The sequence below is a fragment of the Lepidochelys kempii genome, chromosome 6 (assembly GCF_965140265.1).
Source record: "Lepidochelys kempii isolate rLepKem1 chromosome 6, rLepKem1.hap2, whole genome shotgun sequence".
Taxonomy (NCBI): Eukaryota; Metazoa; Chordata; order Testudines; family Cheloniidae; genus Lepidochelys; species Lepidochelys kempii.
This window is the reverse complement of record NC_133261.1, coordinates 29223968-29244675: the sequence shown is the minus strand read 5'-3', so window position 1 is coordinate 29244675 and position 20708 is coordinate 29223968. Positions and strand designations below refer to the sequence as shown.

The window sequence follows — 20708 nt, the reverse complement described above, 5'->3', positions numbered from 1 at the left end:
CCACTATTGCAATATCATAATGATTTGATTGTGACTTTTTTCAAAATCTTTAGTTTAACGCTCTTACAGGAAAACTTTTTCTACACTTGAAATATTATTTTTTGGTGATAGGGTGTGGAAAGGAGTTGGGTGTGAAGAGAGTGCTCTTTCCATCAATTAAGTTTCTAGCTAGTTCACAGTTTGAGGGAATTGCGGTGTGGGGAATAGCCTTATTATTATTTAGTATAGCCCCTAGGAGCTCTAGTCATGGACTAGAACCGTATTGTGTGTATAGGCATTGTATAAGGACACAACAAATAAACTGTCCCTATCCCCAGGAGCATACAATCCAAGCATAAGACAAGAGACATCAGATGGATACAGACAGACAGATGGGGGAGTGCAAGGAAAGAATGAGACAATACAGATCAACATGATAGGCACACCATGGTCTTGGCACACCACTGGCCTAACTGTGGTCAAGTTATTTGTAGCCATGACGGAAAAAGAGTTTGAAGGAGGATAATGGGGTAGAAGACTTGCAGATATTTACAGGGAGTGCCTCCCAAGCTTGAAGGACAGCATGGGAGAAAGTATGAACATATGCATGTGTGAAAAGTCTTCATCTTCGATGGGGGTCTGATGGATTTCCTGGTTTTACCTCTGAGTTGCTTAGCCTCTGTCTACACTAGCACTTTTGTCGGTCGGGGTGTGAAAAAACCACCCCTTGACTGACATAAGTTTCACCGACAGAAGTGCTGGTGTGGACAGCACTGTGTTGGTAGGAGACGTTCTCCCGCTGGCATAGCTACCGCCGCTTGTTGGGGAGTGGTTTAATTCTGCTAATGGGGGAGCTCTCCCCCGCGGGCATAGAGCGTCTGCACAGGAGACCTTACAGCGGTGCAGGTGCCGTGGTACAGCTGTGCCGCTGCAAGGTCTGTAGAGTAGACATAGCCTCACATACCGATTGCTGAGCCCGCAAAGCAGGCAACACAAGAATAAAGCTGCTTCTCAGAAGTCAGGTCAGGATTTTTTATTTTTAATTTTTTAGTACCCTTAATGTGCAGTCAAATGGCTTCCTGCTCCTGTATTTACATGAACAAAACCACTTTGTTTTGGTTTTGTTTTGGAAACTTGAGTGGGTAAAGCAGGTGTTGTCCTGCTGGCAGGGTTTTTTCCCCTTCTCCGGGAACCTGGAGTTAAAAAAAAATGCCTCCCACTGAGTCATTGTACATGTTGCCTAATCATTTTACACAGGGGCTTAATATCACCACGTGGCAAGTGGCCACAACTCTTGATCAGCTTTTTATACCTATTTTTCCCCTTCTCAGAGAACTTTCTTCCATCAGCATCATTCCTCCCATTTCTTCATATCTCCATCTCTTGTCTCTTTCCCTCTGCAGTCTTTTCTTCCATCATTTCAGGACGACCCCAAAGAAGATTGCAAGGCTCCGTTCCCGGTACAGCCACGCTACAATGGGTACCTGACAGTGTGAGCCAAATTCAGCTAGAGCAACTCTGCCTTGAACAGTGTGTGCTTGACAGTTGACAACCCCACTTCAGAGTTCAGCCACTTTGATCAAGCTCGGAGACTTGCTACCTGCCACATGAAAAGATGTGGCCATTGAAACTACAATGAAAAGCTTGGTTATCCATCCCCCTGTTTTTGTTCAGCTAAAATGATCAGTGTCTCTCATTTTACTGCATTTTCCACCTTTGGTTTCTAAAGGCTTATTTCCTAGGGTTTTTTGTTTTTCCCCACAATCCAAATATTTTGTTAAAAAGAAGCTCCATATATGAATATATAAATTAAATACAATTGAAAAGAAAAGGGGAAATGCAAAGGCTTCTAATGTATCAGATGTGACTATGAGGAGAATCAGGTGTTCAGCATGAATATCCTCTGAGATAATGATCAAATGTTTTGTATAAATACAGTCTCATTCAGTAACCATATGGAGCTAGGGAATAGTTTAGTTTACGACTTGTCGTTACGACATTTAGGGCATGTCTACACGCACAGTGCTGCCGTGGCACAGCTGCACCGGTGCAGCATGTCTGGTGAAGATGCTATATGCCGAAGGCAGAGAGCTCTCCCTTAGACAAAGTAAAACCACCTCCACAAACAGCGGACGTTCTGTCAGCGGGAGTAGCTCTCCCACCACAATAGCGCTGTGCACGTGAGCCCTTATGTCGCTCAGGTGGGTGGTTTATTCACACCACTGAGCAACAGTATGTTATGCCGGCTTCAGCTGTAGTGTAGACATGGCCTCAGTTAGGTAAGACTGACCCTTAATTATGTTCTGTGTCGTTTTTTGGGTGTTCTCTGGTGTGAAGGTGGTTGTGTTTTGGGAAGTTCAGTTTGTGAGGTCTGTGGCTTTGTCTACACTACAAGCATCAGTGTACACACTTACTACAGTAATGAAAGGGTTTTTTTTTTCCCGTTACTGTAGTAAATCCACCTGGTAGCTAAGTTGATAGAAGTATTCTTCCATAGACCTAGCCATTTCTACACTGGGGCATAGATCGGCTTAACTATGTCTCTCAGACGTGTGAATTTGTCACAGCCCGAGCGATGTAGCTAGGTTAACCTATGTTTTAGGTGTAGATCAGGCTAGTGTCTGTGTTTCTGGAAAGTTAGAGGGGCATTGTGAGATGAGGAGAAGCATGTGATACTGAAGGGAACCACAAAACAATAAGCTTTTTAGACTAAAAAGGAGGAGCAGTTTGTTCTTCACAAAACAAAAATTTGGGGTAGTTGCCCGTTTTGTTGTTTAAGCAGCATTTTCAAGTCACGTTTTAGATTAATGTTTAAATATATGTTTTAACTGGGTGATAAACGTTAGGGGTAGAAGGAAGAGAGAGAGACAGGTATTGCAGGATCATGGGCATCACTGGGCTTTTTTTTAATGGGAAAGGAAGTAACTAAAGGGCAGATCATGAATGGTGCTAAACTTTCAGGGAACAATCTGAAAGAGTCCAGCTGGCTACTCTGCCCTGTCCCCTCCAGCTTCACATAGCCTGAGTTCTGTGGGTGGCAGAGGAGAATGAGTCAGCAGTGTGCCCTTGTTGCCAAGAAGGCCAATGGCATTTTGGGATGTATAGGTAGGGGCATTGCCAGCAGATCAAGGGATGTGATCGTTCCCCTCAATTCGACATTGGTGAGGCCTCATCTGGAGTACTGTGTCTAGTTTTGGGCCCCACACCAAAGAAGGATGTGGAAAAATCGGAAAGAGTCCAGCGGAGAGCAACAAAAATGATTAGGGGACTGGAATACATGACTTATGAGGAGAGGCTGAGGGAACTGGGGTTGTTTAGTCTGCGGAAGAGAAAAATGAGGGGGGATTTGATAGCTGCTTTCAACTACCTGACAGGGGGTTCCAGAGAGGATGGATCTAGACTGTTCTCAGTGGTAGCTGATGACAGAACAAGGAGTAATGGTCTCAAGTTGCAGTGGAAGAGGTTTAGGTTGGATATTAGGAAAAAGTTTTTCACTAGGAGGGTGGTGAAACACTGGAATGTGTTACCTAGGGAGGTGGTGGAATCTCCATCCTTAGATATTTTTAAGGTTAGGCTTGACAAAGCCCTGGCTGGGATGATTTAATTGGGGATTGGCCCTGCTTTGAGCAGGGGGTTGGACTCGGTGACCTCCTGAGGTCCCTTCCAATCCTGATATTCTATGAGAAAGGGAGTTTCTTGTGTGAGTGGCACTCCCCTTCTTGGGGATCTGTGAACATGGAAGGGAGCTTGAAGGCCCCGTGACAGGCTCCATATGTTTGTGATTCATATTTGACATAGATCAGAACTTTGGGTGAAATGTGTAATCATTAAAATATGGTGTTTTTGACAGTATGACCAAAGGTGGCTTATCACCAGAGTCAGGAAATGCAGGTATTCCAGTGAATGGGAGGAAAGAGTGTGTGAATGCTAATCTCATATGGAACTAAAAGATAATTTCCATATACTAAACAAGCAGTCTCAGCCAGGGACGAAAACCACTGCATAGAGGTGGGAAATGTGTGTGCCAAATGGTTAAGGGACCAGACAACTTTTTTGTGCACTGAATATTCAATCAGAATTATGTAAGAACACACCAGCTTTCCAACTACATTAAAATAGTGTGTGGAATATGTCATGGTGAACATGTAGCAGAACAGGACCGAGGGGAATCCACATTCTGTGCTAGTTTTATTGTGGCAGGTATTGGTGTCCAGAATGGCCAACTTCCTTTCTGATATGATGATGAGCGAAGTCACATCTTTACCTTTATTCTCTGAGCTAAAACTGGTAGGCCAGCAGAGCTGATGGGAAAAAGCAAGAGGCCAGGTGGTCTCTGCAACCCAGACTAGCCCTCTGAGAGGCTGTGGTGTTAGAGAGAAAGAGATTGCAAGTGTACAAGTACATGAAGAAGTGAGACGAAACCTGAACCATAGAAGACGAATGTGCTATTTGTCTGAATCACTAATCTCTCTAAATGTGCGTAGTACCTCATCTACATGAGATTTTACATTAGTGCAAGGCTAAGCATGATTTCATTCAGGTCCCTAGCGTCTCCTTACCATAATATGGGGTGAATCACATCAGAGTGGATGACCAGTCTGGCCTTTATAAATCTGGCAGTAATGCTAGAGGGGAAGGTGCTTGCCAGCTGCTCAGTCCATTCAGACAGAGGCTATCCTAGCCAATGCCAGGGACAGAGGTCTTTGGGAAGAAGCCTTCCTGTGCCTGGAGAATTTCCTCAAACTCTAGAATGAATTACAAAACTCCGTTTGATTTTGAGATTTTTATGGAAATGAAGTAGGGGCAAGAGGTGAATAAATGACACTATTTAGTGTTTCCAATATTTCTTTCTCCCTTTTCTTAAAGGCTTATTACACTCGATATCTATGTGTACTTGTATGGACTGTTCATGCGCATGTAGGCAAGTTACACAACGTAAATAATTTTGTCTGTTTAATCCTTACATGTAATTGTTAAAATATATTACCACTATGCAGCAAAGGAAGCAGTCAGTTTGCATTGGTAGGTTATGAGGATCTGAAAGTTCAGTGTGTTTTCTATGTGTATGTGCGTGCTGAACTCCATCTAGTGTTGGTCTTTCGTCTCTTTTATGTGCATTTTCCAATCTATATTGTCTGCTGCCACCTAGTGGCAGAAGAAAATAATTATGGGCGAGTTCCATTAAATCATTGGTTTTCAAACTGGGGCATTTCCCCTTGTCTGGGAAGGGAGGCACCAAGGTTATCGGGTGGATGCAAGGACCTGACTGTCATCTCACTAGCTAAACCTGCGGCTCCAGCTGCTGCTGCCAGGCTAGAAGAGCGAGGAGGAGTTTGGGGCGTAACATCTCCCTGTGCAGCAGCTTCAGGGGGTGGGGAGCATGTCAGCTCACTCTCCTCTCCAGAGGCTTGTGTGCATGTGTCCCCTTGTGCGAGTTCCTCCCTTCCTGCACAGGCTCTTATGCATGCATGCTGGGGATTGTGTCAGGGCCAAAGGAGCCTGTGGCCTGTGAGTGATTCTGGGGAGTCCCAGGGGTGGGAACACAAGAAAAGGGGTGCAGCCCAACTGTCTATCACCCACCCAGTGCATATCATGGAAAGGGGATGCTCAAAAGCTGGGGGACCCTGGCCAAGATGGACTCCTGGACCCCAGGTATCCAAAGAAACAGAGTTTCTTAGAAAGATGTGGGGTATACATGGGAGATGAATCTCCAAAGCGGAGTGCAGCAAAAAAACCTTGGGAAACTCTGCATTAAATGTTTGCAGGTACTTAAACAACTTAATCAGAAATTGCAAGGCACTTCCCTGGATTTCCTTTTGCTAACACATACACGCATGTTGGCATTGCTATCTGAAAGGCTGCAGATTGGGTTCTTGGAGAATCATAAAAAGAAAAGGAGGACTTGTGGCACCTTAGAGACTAACCAATTTATTTGAGCATAAGCTTTCGTGAGCTACAGCTCACTTCATCGGATGCATACTGTGGAAAATACAGAAGATGTTTTCATACACGCAGACCATGAAAAAATGGGTGTTTATCACTACAAAAGGTTTTCTCTCACCCCACCCAACTCTCCTGCTGGTAATAGCTTATCAAAAGTGATCACTCTCCTCACAATGTGTATGATAATCAAGGTGGGCCATTTCCAGCACAAATCCAGGGTTTAACAAGAACGTCTGAGGAAAAGTGTGTGTGTGTGGGGGAATAAACAAGGGGAAATAGGTTACTTTTTATAATGAATCAACCATTCCCAGTCTCTATTCAAGCCTAAGTTAATTGTATCTAATTTGCAAATTAATTCCAATTCAGCAGTCTCTCGTTGGAGTCTGTTTTTGAAGTTTTTTTGTTGAAGGATAGTCACTTTGAGATCAGAAATCGATTGACCAAAGAGATTGAAGTGTTCTCCGACTGGTTTATGAATGTTATAATTCTTGACATCTGATTTGTGTCCATTTATTCTTTTACGTAGAGACTGTCCAGTTTGCCCAATGTACATGGCAGAGGGGCATTGCTGGCACATGATGGCATATATCACATTGGTAGATGTGCAGGTGAACGAGTCTCTGATAGTGTGGCTGATGTTATTAGGCCCTGTGATGGCGTCCCCTGAATAGATATGTGGGCACAGTTGTCAACGGGCAACACCAACATTCCACACAAAGATGGACTACAAGCCGTCAAGAACACTAACCCCGATAATGTCACGGCTAACCTGGTGGCTGAACTTTGTGACTTTGTCCTTACCCATAACTATTTTACATTTGGGGACAATGTATACCTTCTGTTCCTCAGACGTTCTTGTTAAACCCTGGATTTGTGCTGGAAATGGCCCACTTTGATTATCATACACATTGTAAGGAGAGAGATCACTTTAGATAAGCTATTACCAGCAGGAGAGTGGGGTGGGGGGAGAGAAAACCTTTTGTAGTGATAACACCCATTTTTTCATGGTCTGTGTGTATAAAAACATCTTCTGTATTTTCCACAGTATGCATCCGAGGAAGTGAGCTGTAGCTCACGAAAGCTCATGCTCAAATAAATTGGTTAGTCTCTAAGGTGCCACAAGTACTCCTTTTCTTTTTGCGAATACAGACTAACACGGCTGTTACTCTGAAACCTTGGAGAATCATAGAATCATAGAATATCAGGGTTGGAAGGGACCTCAGGAGGTCATCTAGTCCAACCCCCGCTCAAAGGAGGACCGATCCCCAACTAAATCATCCCAGCCAGGGCTTTGTCAAGCCTGACCTTAAAAATATCTAAGGAAGGAGATTCCACCACCTCCCTAGGTAACGCATTCCAGTGTTTCACCACCCTCCTCTTCTCTTCCGTAGACTAAACATCCCCAGTTCCCTCACACCCAGACAATTATTGTATGTCAACATATACAATAAAAATAACATTCTTAAAACTGTTTCCAGTTTATCAATGAAATATCTTTCAAATTTCACTGAGTTCAGAGAGCTTTGGATCAGAAACACATGGAGACATAATAGTAATGCTTATTGTGTAGTATACAGAGGATGGGAGAATGTTTTAAATCATAGATGGAAAAGACTTCTTAGCTCTAGGCTCGTCCCTTCCAAGGGAAGATGATTCCCTAAGACACATTTTCTAGTATTTTGTCTGAGATCCTATAGGTTTCTTTTATAACTTTTTAGGTATAGTATAAAAAAAATATTAGTTGTGTATACCTATTTCTATAATTAAATATTGAAATATTGTGATTGCTGTATAACCCCCCCCCCGCCCCGCACGCAATATAGCTGAGCAATTTTTTTGTTTGTTTTTTTTCTGTTAAATAAGTATTTTCTAGCTACTATTTTGTATGTCCATAAATTTTGGGTGTTCATTTTGCATATCAAAAGTTTTGATATCTACTAGCAAACATAGATTTGATCTGATTATATATTATCTCTGCAGCTGTTAATTTGAAGATGTTTAATTTCTGTTTCTTACTTCCAGTACTTAGTTATCTAACTCCTATTATTTATTTTATTTTCAGATCAAACCTGCAGCTGCCTGTAAGTGCCAATCTATTACTTTATTATGATTTTGTTTAGTATCCTAATTTCACAATGTGGCCACAAGAACAAATGGATATAAACTGGCCATCAATGAGGTCAGGCTTGAAATTAGACGAAGGTTTCTAACCATCAGAGGGGTGAAGTTCTGGAACTGGCTTCCAAGGGGAGCAGTGGGGGCAAAACACCTAACTGGCTTCAAGACTGAGCTTGATAGGTTTATGGAGAGGATGGGATGATGGGACTGCCTACAATGGCATGTAACTGATCTGCAACTGCTAGCAGCAAATATCTCCAATGGCCAGTGATTGGACACGACAGTACAATTAACGCAAAGTAAAAAAGTCTGATGTAAAAGCAGGGAACAGTAAAGCGGTATTTAAAGTGGTGTTATAGTCTGAAGAAAACCTAAACAATAACAAAAGTGAATACACATACATAAAGTGAAATACCAGAATTATGTGAAGGTGTTTAACTCCTTTTCTTTTTGCGAATACAGACTAACACGGCTGCTACTCTGAAACCATTTTTCTGTAATTTTTCCTTTTCCTATAGGCCTTAATGTTTGCAGCTCAATAAATGCAAATGCAACAAAGACAGAAATCAACATAGACACATTACCAGAAAATGTTACAATAAGCAATGTAACTTTTACAAATGGAACTCTGTTCCAGGATTCACCACTGAACAATTCAATAGAAGGTCTTTCCCCTGGTGTACAATACATTATCAACTTTAAAAATGGAACAGAATCATGCTGCAAAAATATTACAACAAGTAAGTGACATGAGGTTGTTGTGGGAGGGAGTATCTTTTCATTTTATAACTTTCTTACCATTTTAAGTCCTCTCTACACCACGAGAAAGCAAATGGCATAGCAGAGCATGGCTCCACCTTGATTTCTGGCAGAGTATTGAACCATGTTATGTCAAAGACCTATACCTGCTTAGTAGGCTTTGAAAACCGTTCGTGAACATGTGGCCTTACAACAGTTCATGAATGCAGGTGCTGTCACCTAGTTGTAGACTCTTTACCTATGAAGGGTTAGTTTCCTTTGCTTTCCTTTTCATGGCTTCAGCTGGCAGCATGGACAAATGTATAGAGTTGGGCTAGCGAAGTATGTGTTTGGATTGTGACTTATATTTGGAATACTTGTGTGACAAATCATTCCTGCAACTACTTATATACTATAATATATATGGTACTGTACCACATATCCAGATGATGTTAGCTGAGGGCCTTGTATTCTAGGGCCCTCTCCTTACATTGTTATACAGTCGGCAAGGCCCCTTTTCCCACAGTTGCAATAAGTATCTTTTAGAAAGACCATCAGGTTGGTGGTAACAGCCTTCAACAGCCTGAATGGTGTAGGCAGGAGAAATGAGGCAGCCTGACATCTGAGTGATGTGGAGGTCAGTGCTGCTGCTCCTCAGTCCTGGCTGACCAAACCCTCAGATGGAAAAGGGACTGAGGGAGCCAAGGGGTGAAGGGGATCAGTAATCAACAACGAGGAAATACCCAGTTGTGGATGAGGAAAGTTACTGCTAAGGCCTCCAGGGAGTCCAGACTGCCTCCTGGCATAAGTAGACTGAATAAAATAAGTCTTTATATGCACATAAATGAAAACCTAGCCCAGCATATTCTACCTGAGCACATCAGTAAGTCCTTAAGGAGTTCTAAGGGTGCTGCCCTCTATCAGTAAATGTTAACCTCTTGCCACATTACTGTGTCTTGCTGCCCCCTTTCTATTTCCCCCGTTGTTACTCAAGACTTCCCATCACCATCCTCCTATTCAAAACTGCCCTTTCCTTCTTAATGCTCATTATAAGTTGTTCCCTGCTAAATTTACACCAGGCGTGGATTAGCTGATTGACGCTAAAAGGAGGGGTTGTGGGAAGCAGTGTGAAAATTCTGTTGGAGGCTATGAATTAATATAGTCTTGTGGTTAGCATCAGACGTGTTTAAAGCAAAGAAATTCCCTTTGATAAGTTTCATTTTAATAAATCTGGCTGATCTATCAGGACACCACTGAGTGACTCTAATGGCATAATTTGGAATTATGATCTTTTATGTATATTCTTATAATTATTAGTATTGCAACCACTTGCCTGTCTGTATTACTGCCCATAGTGTTATATAATCTAGCTCCAGAATCTAACATTTATAAGGCACTTTTTCAGATTATTCCATATTCTGTATTGGAAAAATTACTTCTGAGATTTAGAAAAATAACTGAAGGGCAGTATAGATGCACTTTGTATATAAGAAGGCTACATCTCTTGTAAGGCCATGGAAGAAAGAGAGAAACAGTTACGGTAAATTACCCTCACAATCCAATATTAGTAAAATGGAGTGGTCAAAAGTGTACATAGGTTTTGGGTGTCCCATAATTAAACTAGTAATTCCTTAATGGTTTCATATGAAAGATACAGAGCTACATTCACTGGTACACTCCAGCTGCTTTGTACTTCTTTGCTGATGCATAACCAGAGTGGTGCACTCAGCCAAAACGTATCAATTAATCTAACCCATAACGGCTAGAAGAATGCCAGTTATAGTAAAAGAAGGAACTTTTTACATTAATAAGGCCATGAGGTGGAGTATGGGAAGTGCTCAGAGTTCAAGCATATGATAATCCATGTTATGACAAATCCTAGAATGGCATTAAGAACTGCCAGAGCAAAGTCACTAGAAAGACATTACATGAAAGTGTACTCTGATACGTTCACAAGCAGAACAGCTTGTCTTGCCATGTCCATAATGACAAAAATGACATTTCATGCTCTACCCTACCCTATAAAATTAATATTAGTATTCACTAGTTCTGGGGCTAAATAAGACATGATTATAAATGACAATTTTTTGGATCACTGTTATAGAATACTGCAGTAGGTCTTAAAAAAACTCCAACCTTATAGTGTAAAAACACATTTATTTTCTGTGAATTAATATTGGAGCACTAATTGTTTTGTTTTCCTCTCAGCAAATGTTCTTGCTGTACTAACACATATACTTTTTACTAGACAGAACCCAGTGCAGTTTTTGATATCAAAGTTATAAATATCACCACAGGAGAAGAAACCTTGACTTGGTAAAACAGTAATGATGAGCCTTCTCAATAAACTTAAAGGATAGTCTATGCAGTTAATGAAAGTTTTTCTCCAAAAAAATCACTTCCCAAATCACGACTGCTACCATTATGGGATTCAATGCTGGTGCCTTTTATGCAGTTAGGGTTTTTGCACAAGCTGCAGGGACTGAAGGAGACCCCACTGCCACAGAGACCTGTATGAGTAAGCAGGGCCAGCATTTCTGCCACAGGGGGCCCTGGAAAGCTAAGTTACATGATTGGGCTTCAGCTTCAGCCCTGTGCACTGGGGCTCAGGCTTTGGCTCCTTAGTTTCTGCCCTGGACCCCAGCGAATCTTAACACCGTCCCTGCGAGTAAGTCATTGAAACCTCTTTCAAGGAAACATTCTGAAATGATCATCTGTTGTTTCAACCTGTCACCTCATCACTTTGTCTGATTTATGAAATTTCTGTACATCTTTGACAGAAAACCCTACATTTTAGTTGATCTACTTGTAACTGTTCAGTCTAAGGCCTTGCCTACACTATGAGGAAAAATCAATCTCAGCTATGCAATTTGAGTTACGTGAATAGCATAACTCAAATCGACGTAGCTTAGATCTACTTACTGTGGGGTCCACACTACGCGATGTCGACAGGAGACACTCTCCCGTCAACTCCTCTTACTCCAGTAAAATACAGGAGTCGATGGACCCGCTAGACCCACTAAATTGACTGCCGATGCATTGATCGTCGTGCATCAATCCCCTCATAAGTGTAGACAAGCCCTGAGATAAGTGATTTCTGCCAACGCAATACTGCTGCAGTTAGTAGTGCTGGGGTGCTTAGTAGCTTTAAGAACATAATGTCTGGCCCACAGAATTAACAATAAAAGCTAGTGCTACAATAAATACAAGAGTGTGTGTTACAATGGGGAATCATCCCACAGTCTTCATAGCCTTGTGTGTGTCTGTGCGAGTGCGAGAGAGAGAGAGAGCGCACTCTTCATCCATAAAGATTATGGCCCTCTTGATCAAGGAATTTTCCTTGCATTGAGGGGCTGTTTGCACTTGAATAAATGCCCAGAAGGAAGTGCTATATTTCACTGAAGTTGTCCAGCTTTGTCACTGTTCTTAAATGAACTCATTCATGTTTGGTAAGTCCCAGAGGCATTTTAACCAGATGGTCTATATGGGATATCACTGAGCATTTCTGAGTTGCTAAAGTCTGGATTGTTGGTTTTTTGTAGTTGCTATGGTGGTTCTGAGGAAACATTCCTTTTTATTTGGAGTCAGGGGAACTAACGAGGATGTTTTTGCCTGCACTTGCACAGCTTGCTGTTGAGCATAAGCTGTGATTCAAGAGTCTTGTTTGTCCTGGCAAAAGTTTTATCCCACACCAAACAAGGCCACAGCATATGGATAAGGGACTGTGATAGGTGTCGGTCGGTCCTCCGAGCCCCTAGGGGCGATGGAGAGCAATGGTCTCCGTGGCAGGCCTCAGCCCCACCTCCTGGGTGTTGGGGAATTAGCGGGAAGGTGTGCTGGCCAGAGTCAATAGCGCGCCCCTCAGGCGGGGGAGCGCCGGGGTAGGGGAACGCAGGCCCACCCAACTCTATTGCGTTCCAGCCCAGGACCCTAACAGTGGCGGGAGGCGAAGGTCCTGCCGCTGGGTAAGCGGGGCAGTCCGCGCCCACTGACAAAACACACCCACCCTACGGTGTAGTTGGGCCCCTGGGCTACTTCCTACCCAGTCTCTCTCAGGCGGGTCGCTCTGGTCCCTCCATCTCCTCCGGGTAGTCCGCTGCGGGCAGCTCCGGTTCCTCCGGGTATTCCGCTGCGGGCCAGTCCCGCTCCCCCTCGGTTTCGGACTCACGCTGGCCCGGGCTGCAGTCAGGGCCCTCCAGGTCCTCTGGGTACTCAGCGGCCGGCAGCCCTGGTTGCCACAGGCCTTCCCCCGGGTCAGGCTCCTCCTTGCCCAGGGCTTTGCCTGGGTCAGCAGCAGGATCGCAAGGGAGCAGCCTGTGTCTGTCTCCCTCACTGGGCAGAAGGCCCCGCCCTTTGTACTTCCTGTCCCACCCTTCCCCTTCTGGGATTGGTGGAAGCTTGGCCTGGCCCCGCCCACTCAGACTCAGAGGGTGGCTCTTTACCCTCTGGTTCGGAGGGGAGCCACCCTGGCTCCCTACATACCCAACCCCTCAAATCCAGCTCCCGATCTTTGGAGCTGGCATCCTCACCTTCTCTGAGGCGGGATAGGAAATCTGCATTGGCGTTGTCTCGTCCCGCCCGATGGTGGATCGTGAAGGCATAGAGCTGCAGAGCGAGATAGCATCGCATCAGCCTGGCATTATTGTCCTTCATCGTATTGAGCCATTTCAGGGGTGCGTGGTCTGTAACCGGTATAAAGGGGGCCCCGAGGAGGTAGTAGCGGAGAGCATCGACTGCCCACTTAACGGCTAGGGCCTCTTTCTCCACAACGGAGTAGTTCCGTTCTCTGGGGAACAGCTTCCGACTGAGGTAAACAATCGGGTGTTCCTCCCCGTCCACCTCCTGCGAGAGGACCGCCCCAAGCCCAACGCCTGAGGCATCTGTCTGGACAATAAAGTCATGATGAAAGTCAGGGCTGAAGAGTATTGGATCGCTACACAGCCGTTCTTTGATGGTTCGAAAGGCCGTCTCGCACTCGTTGGACCAATGCACCCGGCCCAATGCCTCTTCGTGGTCGGCACCAGGCATTCCTGGAGTGCTTGGACCTTCCCAATGAGGGGGACGGACCTGTCCCCGGCCCAAGGTGTACCCCAGGTAAGTGGTTTCCTCCCGCCCGATTCGGCATTTTTTCAGGTTGGCCGTCAGCCCAGCTACGCAGAGGTCCCGGAGGACTGCCGCTACTTGGTTAAGATGCTCCTCCCAGTTATTGCCATAGATGACCACATCGTCCAGGTAGACCGCCGTGTATTTCGTGTGTGGTTGCAACACCCAGTCCATCAAACGCTGGAAGGTTGCCGGGGCCCCATGTAGGCCGAAAGGCATCCGGGTGAACTGGTATAACCCTGAAGGGGTGGCAAACGCGGTCTTCTCCTTGGACCTGGGATCCAAGGGGATCTGCCAGTACCCTTTGGTGAGCTCTAAAGTGGTGATATAACAGACCTCCCCGAGCTGGTCGAGGAGCTCATCGACGCGGGGCATCGGATAGGCGTCAAATTTTGAGATGGCATTGACCCTCCGGAAGTCAATGCAAAATCGCCGCCTCCCATCAGGCTTCGGTACGAGGACGATGGGGCTCCACCACTCACTCTGGGAGGGCTCAATAACACCCAGCTCCAACATCGCCTGGACTTTCTCCTCTACGGCCTCCTGCATTCGCCTCGGCAATGGCTGGGTTGTCTCTCGGACCACCACCCCGGGTTCCATCTGGATCACATGGTAAGTGAGCGTAGTCCGCCCAGGTTTTGTGGTGAACGTCTTGGGGAACGCCCTCACTAAGCAGAGTGCCTGTTCTCGCTGCTCGACGGTGAGTGTCTCTGCTAGCTGGGGTTCACCATTATCTGACTCCTCGGGTGGTTGGGACCCCAGTTCAGGTTCAGGGGGATATGGGGCCACTAGGAGCCCTTCCCGGTCCTGCCAAGGTTTTAAGAGGTTTAAAAGATAAATCTGCTTTTCCTTACGGCGACCAGGTTGCCGAATCTCATAAGTTACTGGCCCTACCTGGTGAAGGACCTCATATGGACCCTGCCAGCGGGCAAAAAGCTTTGATTCCTCCGAGGGGAGCAGGAGGAGCTCTCAGTCCCCTGGCCCGAATGATCGAGCCTGGGCGCCCCGATTGTAGTGCTGCTCCTGGGCTCTTTGGGCGGTGTTTAAGTTCTCCCTCGCGAGCTCACCCGCCCGCGCCAGCAGTCTCTGCAGTTGTAAGACATATTGCAAGAGACCCTGGGTTGTGGATGGGTTGTGTTCCCAAGTCTCCCTCAAGAGGCCCAACACCCCGCAGGGTCGCTGCCCATAGAGGAGCTCGAACGGGGAGAACTTCGTGGACACCTGTGGGACTTCTTGAATCGCCAGTAGTAAAGGAGGGAGCAGCTGGTCCCACTGGTGGAGATCCTGGGTGGGGAAACGCCGCAACATCCCCTTCAGGGTCCGGTTGAACCGCTCGACCAATCCGTCAATCTGGGGATGGTAGACCGAGGCCTGCAATTTCTTAATCCCCAATAGGGCACATACCTGGCGGAACAGCTTAGATGTGAAGTTGGTCCCTTGATCAGTGAGTATCTCCCGTGGGAGGCCCACCCTTGCGAAGATCTTCACGAGCTTCGCAGCGATAGTGTGGGCGGTGATACTTCTTAAGGGGATGGCCTCCGGGAAGCAGGTGGCATAGTCCATCAGGACAAGGATGTATTGATGGCCCTCCTTGCTTTTTGGGAAAGGCCCGACCAGGTCCATTGCTACCCGCTCAAATGGCACACCTACGACTGGTAACGGGACCAGGGGGGCCTTCCGTACCCCGGCCGGGGCTGCATGATGGCAATCCGGGCTCGACGCACAATACTTCACCTCATGGTGGACGCCAGGCCAGAAGAACCTGGCCAGGACCCTGGCCACAGTTTTTTCCTGCCCTAAATGGCCGGTAGCCGGGATGTCATGTGCAAGCTTCAGGACAGCCCGACAATGGATGCGGGGGACCACGAGTTGGGTCCGGACCTCTTGGGTCTGGGGGTCTCGATCAAGGCGGTAGAGCCGCTCATGGTTGAGTTCAAACCTGGGCCACTGGGTGGTGCACTGCGCCTCCACGACCTCACCATCCACCCAGGCCAGCTGCTCGTAGGCAAACCGGAGCGTAGGATCCTCCCTTTGATCTCTGCTAAAGTCCACCAGTTCAGGAGGGGGACCCGCCACTTCCAGGCGAGGGATGATGCCATCGCCACATTCATTAACTGCGTTACTCCATGCACCGTAATGGGGACCCGCACCGTGGGGTACGATTTTACATCTCCGTGGATGCACTGAATCCGTACTTCCCCGACGGTCTGCTGGGGGTCCGAGAAGAGCGCCTGGCGGACAAGGGTCTGCCCACAGCCCGAATCGACTAGACCCACCACGGGGACCCCGGCGACTTCCATGGGAGCTGTCAGTTTGGCCACAGAGGGCAGACGGGCCCGTCGCTCCCCGGCGCACACCAGGCCAAAGTTGCAGTCCATTGCAGGACAGTCCCGTTGCAGATGCCCATCCTCGCCACATCAGAAACAAGGTCCTACCTCTGGGCGCGCCAGCCGTGTGGGGGCACCGGTGGGGCCGCAGAGTGGGCTGGGGCCTGGTGGTCGGGTTAAGTGTCCAGGGCCGGAGAGTGGTGTTGACTTGGGCCATCGGGAAAACTCGGTCCTGCTGCCTTCTGGTCGTCGGGTATGGTGGGGTGCGTTGGTTTGGGAGGCGGGCCCCCTCCGTTCAAGTTTCTGTGCATTGGGTCCAGGGTTTGGGGGGCGGGCGACCGGTCCTGTCGGGGCCTCAGCCTTGAGAAAGTCCTCCATAAGCGCGACGGCCGAGCTCAGACTTTGTGGCCGGTGCCTTAACACCCAAGCCTTCCCCTGGGGTGGGAGGATGTGCACGAATTGCTCGAGGATGACCTGTTCTGTCACCTCAGCTGCGGGTCGACGCTCGGGTTGGAGCCATTGGGTACCCACGTCCTTCAGTTCCTGGGCCACCGCCCGGGGTCTGGCGCCCAGTGGGTAGACCTTTTCCCGAAACCGTAGCCGAAAGCTTTCCGGGGTAATGTCGAAGGCATCCAAGATAGCCGCTTTCACTCGAGCATAAATGCGGGCCTCATCATCTGGGAGCCCACGCTAAGCCTTCTGGGCTAGCCCCGTCAGATATGGGGCGAGGAGTGCCGCCCATTGGTCAGGCGCCCAACCAGCCACTGAGGCCACCCACTCGAAGGTCACTAGGTAGGCTTCCGGGTCATCCTCAGGCCCCATCTTGGCCAGACGGATCGGTGGGGCGGGAGGGGTCGGGGTGGCTGCCCGCTCCGGTTGAGCGCCACCATGGCCCGACCACAGGGTTGCAAGCTGCTGGAAGCACTGGGTTTGTTGTTCCTGGTGCTGGGCCCCCAGGGTTTGGAGCAACTGCTGCTGGTGGGCGCCCAGCTGTTGCACGAGTTGGTACTGCTGCTGTTGCTGGCTCTCAGCCAGGAACTTGATAAGCCTTTCCATCTCCATCTTTCCAGTAGGGGAGCTTCAGAGGCGCCCTCGCACTTACCCCTTTCGACAGGGGTTGGGATTGCCTGCCCGCATTCTCCACCACTTGTGATAGGCGTCGGTCGGTCCTCCGAGCCCCTAGGGGCGATGGAGAGCAATGGTCTCCGTGGCAGGCCTCGGCGCCACCTCCCGGGCGTTGAGGAATTAGCGGGAAGGTGTACCGGCCGGAGTCAGTCGCGCGCCCCTCAGGCAGGGGAGCGCCGGCCAGAGTCAGTCGCGCGCCCCTCAGGCAGGGGAGCGCCGGCCGGAGTCAGTCGCGCGCCCCTCAGGCAGGGGAGCGCCGGCCGGAGTCAGTCGCGCGCCCCTCAGGCAGGGGAGCGCCGGCCGGAGTCAGTCGCGCGCCCCTCAGGCAGGGGAGCGCCGGCCGGAGTCAGTCGCGCGCCCCTCAGGCAGGGGAGCGCCGGCCGGAGTCAGTCGCGCGCCCCTCAGGCAGGGGAGCGCCGGCCGGAGTCAGTCGCGCGCCCCTCAGGCAGGGGAGCGCCGGCCGGAGTCAGTCGCGCGCCCCTCAGGCAGGGGAGCGCCGGCCGGAGTCAGTCGCGCGCCCCTCAGGCAGGGGAGCGCCGGGGTAGGGGAACACAGGCCCACCCAACTCCACTGCATTCCAGCCCAGAGCCCTAACAGTGGCGGGAGGTGAAGGTCCCGCCGCTGAGTCAGTGGGGCAGTCTGCGCCCGCTGATCAAACACACCCACTCCACAGTGTAGTTGGGCCCCTGGGCTACTTCCTACCCAGTCTCTCTCAGGCGGGTCGCTCCGGTCCCTCCATCTCCTCCGGGTATTCCGCTGCGGGCAGCTCCGGTTCCTTTGGGTATTCCGCTGCGGGCCAGTCCCGCTCCCCCTCAGTTTCAGACTCACGCTGGCCCGGGCTGCAGTCAGGCCCCTCCAGGTCCTGGATACTCAGCGGCCGGCAGCCCTGGTTGCCACAGGCCTTCCCCCCGGTCAGGCTCCTCCTTGCCCAGGGCTTTGCCTGAGTCAGCAGCAGGATCACGAGGGAGCAGTCTGTGTCTGTCTCCCTCTCTGGTGCTCTCCTCACTGGGCAGAAGGCCCCGCCCTTTGTACTTCCTGTCCCACCCTTCCCCTTCCGGGATTGGCGGAAGCTTGGCCTGGCCCCGCCCACTCAGGCTCAGAGGGTGGCTCTTTACCCTCTGGTTCGGAGGGGAGCCACCCTGGCTCCCTACAGGGACCCTTTCCCTTTTTTGCATTTCCAGCATATGTATTTGTAAATTTTGGAGGAAGTCCAATTCATACAACTTCAACAGACTAGACCCTTTACTGAGAAGTAAGAAGAAGGGCTTGTCTATACAATGCTTTAGTCTGCACCAGAGAGGTCCACACTAGCATGTCACACTCTAACTGGCGTGTGTGGACCCTGCTGACATGCACTCAAAGTTCCCTACTGTGAGCTGATGTAGTACTGTGCGAAACTGGACTATGTTAACGTGCACTAGGGAACTTTTAGTGAGTGCCGCAGGGTCCACTGTGTGGCATGCTAATGTGGACTGAAATTTACATCCTTCTGGTGTGGACTAAACCACCATGTAGACGAGCCCTGAGACACGCTAGATGCAACTCACCACTGGCATGAACAGGAAATTAGATATTTTCTTAATTTTTTGTAAGGTAAATTCTGTTTTCTTTTGGTTAATTTATCAGTAATTTTAAAGCACTATGTAAATTAAACAAAAAACCCCAAACCAGCAAATTTATCTTACAAGCTACTTCCATGATCTAATCCTGCACTTTCTCTTTACATTTTTAATACATGTTGCTTCCAATATAAGAGAGGTAAACAGTCATTGATAGCATGGAGTCTTGGGGAATTTTCATAATATATATTGCTTCATATAAATATTTTAGAAGTCCCTGGTGATTTTGGAGACTAAGTACTTTAAAATATGTATTAAAATCATGTTATCATTGTAGTGTATCCATTCAAAGAATGTGAATATTTGAATATTTAATACTTTCTCTTAGTTGTTTTGTTAAACACCTAACTCCATTGACTTCAGTGGAGCCAGGATTTCACTCAAAAAGTAACTTACATTCAAAGTAACTTACATTCAAGTAATAAAATCCAGTAGACAATAGTTAATCTGAAATATGAGCTTCATTGATAATTGTACCCCAGGTGAGCAAAGCTTTGGTTTTGTCTAGGACAACTAAGGATAAAAAGTTAAGTAGGAAATGTTTACTGGTATTGTCAGTAATTTCATTTCTTGTTAGAACGAACAAACAAACCTGACTTCTGACATGCTGTGCCCTGTTTAATCAAGTTCTGGTGTGACCTTCTTGGCCTTTTGAAAATCCTAGCAGTTAAAAACATCTAAGGGATATAGGGAAATGCTTCAGTTATAAATGTATGACTTCTGTAGAGCCCTACACACCTAAATTTGTATGAATTGCAATACAGAAGAAAATGCAGAGTATTTAAAAAAAAAAAAAGCAGTTAAGCAAATCTATTCATTCCTCAGCATATTAAGATAGGAATTAAATAAAATTCAGGGATATGCTGTTAGATTTCCTGAGCTGTGCTGTGCTGATGCTTGGTAAAATTAGAGATGACGTGTGCAGGAAAGGTAGCCCTCAACCACCTTTCTGTTTTCCTGAACATGAGGCTGCTGAGAGCTGAAATGGCACCCACTGTAACTTACATCAGACCCACCTTCCCCCTCCTGGCATTTCCCTTACATGGTAGCAGTAATAGGAGATGGGAAGGCTGGAGCAGCCCAAAGGGCTGAGGGTTTGGTCCTTTAATTTTAGTCTGGTCCAGGGATATTGTGCTTTAATTTTAACTGGAAGTGTGCTTCTGAAAGTTGCAGAATTGGCATCCCTGTGAAGTCCTCTGTCTATGCTATAGGCAGCGGAAGTGCAAAATTCTCCCTTGTCAGCAAGCTTCAACCTTGACCTTTGCATTCTGTCTTCTAAGGGGAAAGGAGCCAGTTCATTTTCCATGACTGTTCACTTGTTGGTATCTCTGAACTACCACCAACAAAGATGCCAGTTGTGATAGTGGCTTATATGGTATAGAATTGATCTGTACGGAAATGGACTATGGCTAGCAACTCTTTTTTCATGCAGGTCACCAAACAGCCAGCAGGCTACAGTGATTTACAATCATCAGCCTGAACTGAAATCAAACTGGTGGTGTAAAGGTGACCGGCACTGCCTTACATTACCATTTCCATACAATCCCCTGCCAGAATTCAATCTCAGTATACAAACTCTTAACATTTTCTGCGATAACATTTTTTTCTTTATGCAATTCTTTCTTCCATGCTAAAGATAAACTACCTCTTTCTGTTTCTTAAACAGGGCCCAGTCCAGTTTTTAACATCCAGGTTACAAATGTTAGTGCACATGAATTAACTTTAACATACAGTTACAGGATATATATATTAAAAA

The 20708-nt window shown here is 47.5% G+C and overlaps 1 protein-coding gene across 1 annotated transcript in view; it reads left to right on the top strand.

Moving 5' to 3' along the window:
* Positions 1–20708, top strand: part of PTPRJ (protein tyrosine phosphatase receptor type J) — a 139131-nt gene that overhangs the window by 64063 nt on the left and 54360 nt on the right. Inside the window, exons 2-3 of the mRNA XM_073347300.1 lie at positions 7985–8003; positions 8559–8780. Of these exons, the coding sequence (XP_073203401.1) occupies positions 7985–8003; positions 8559–8780 (241 nt within the window). The remainder of the gene's footprint in view (positions 1–7984; positions 8004–8558; positions 8781–20708) is intronic.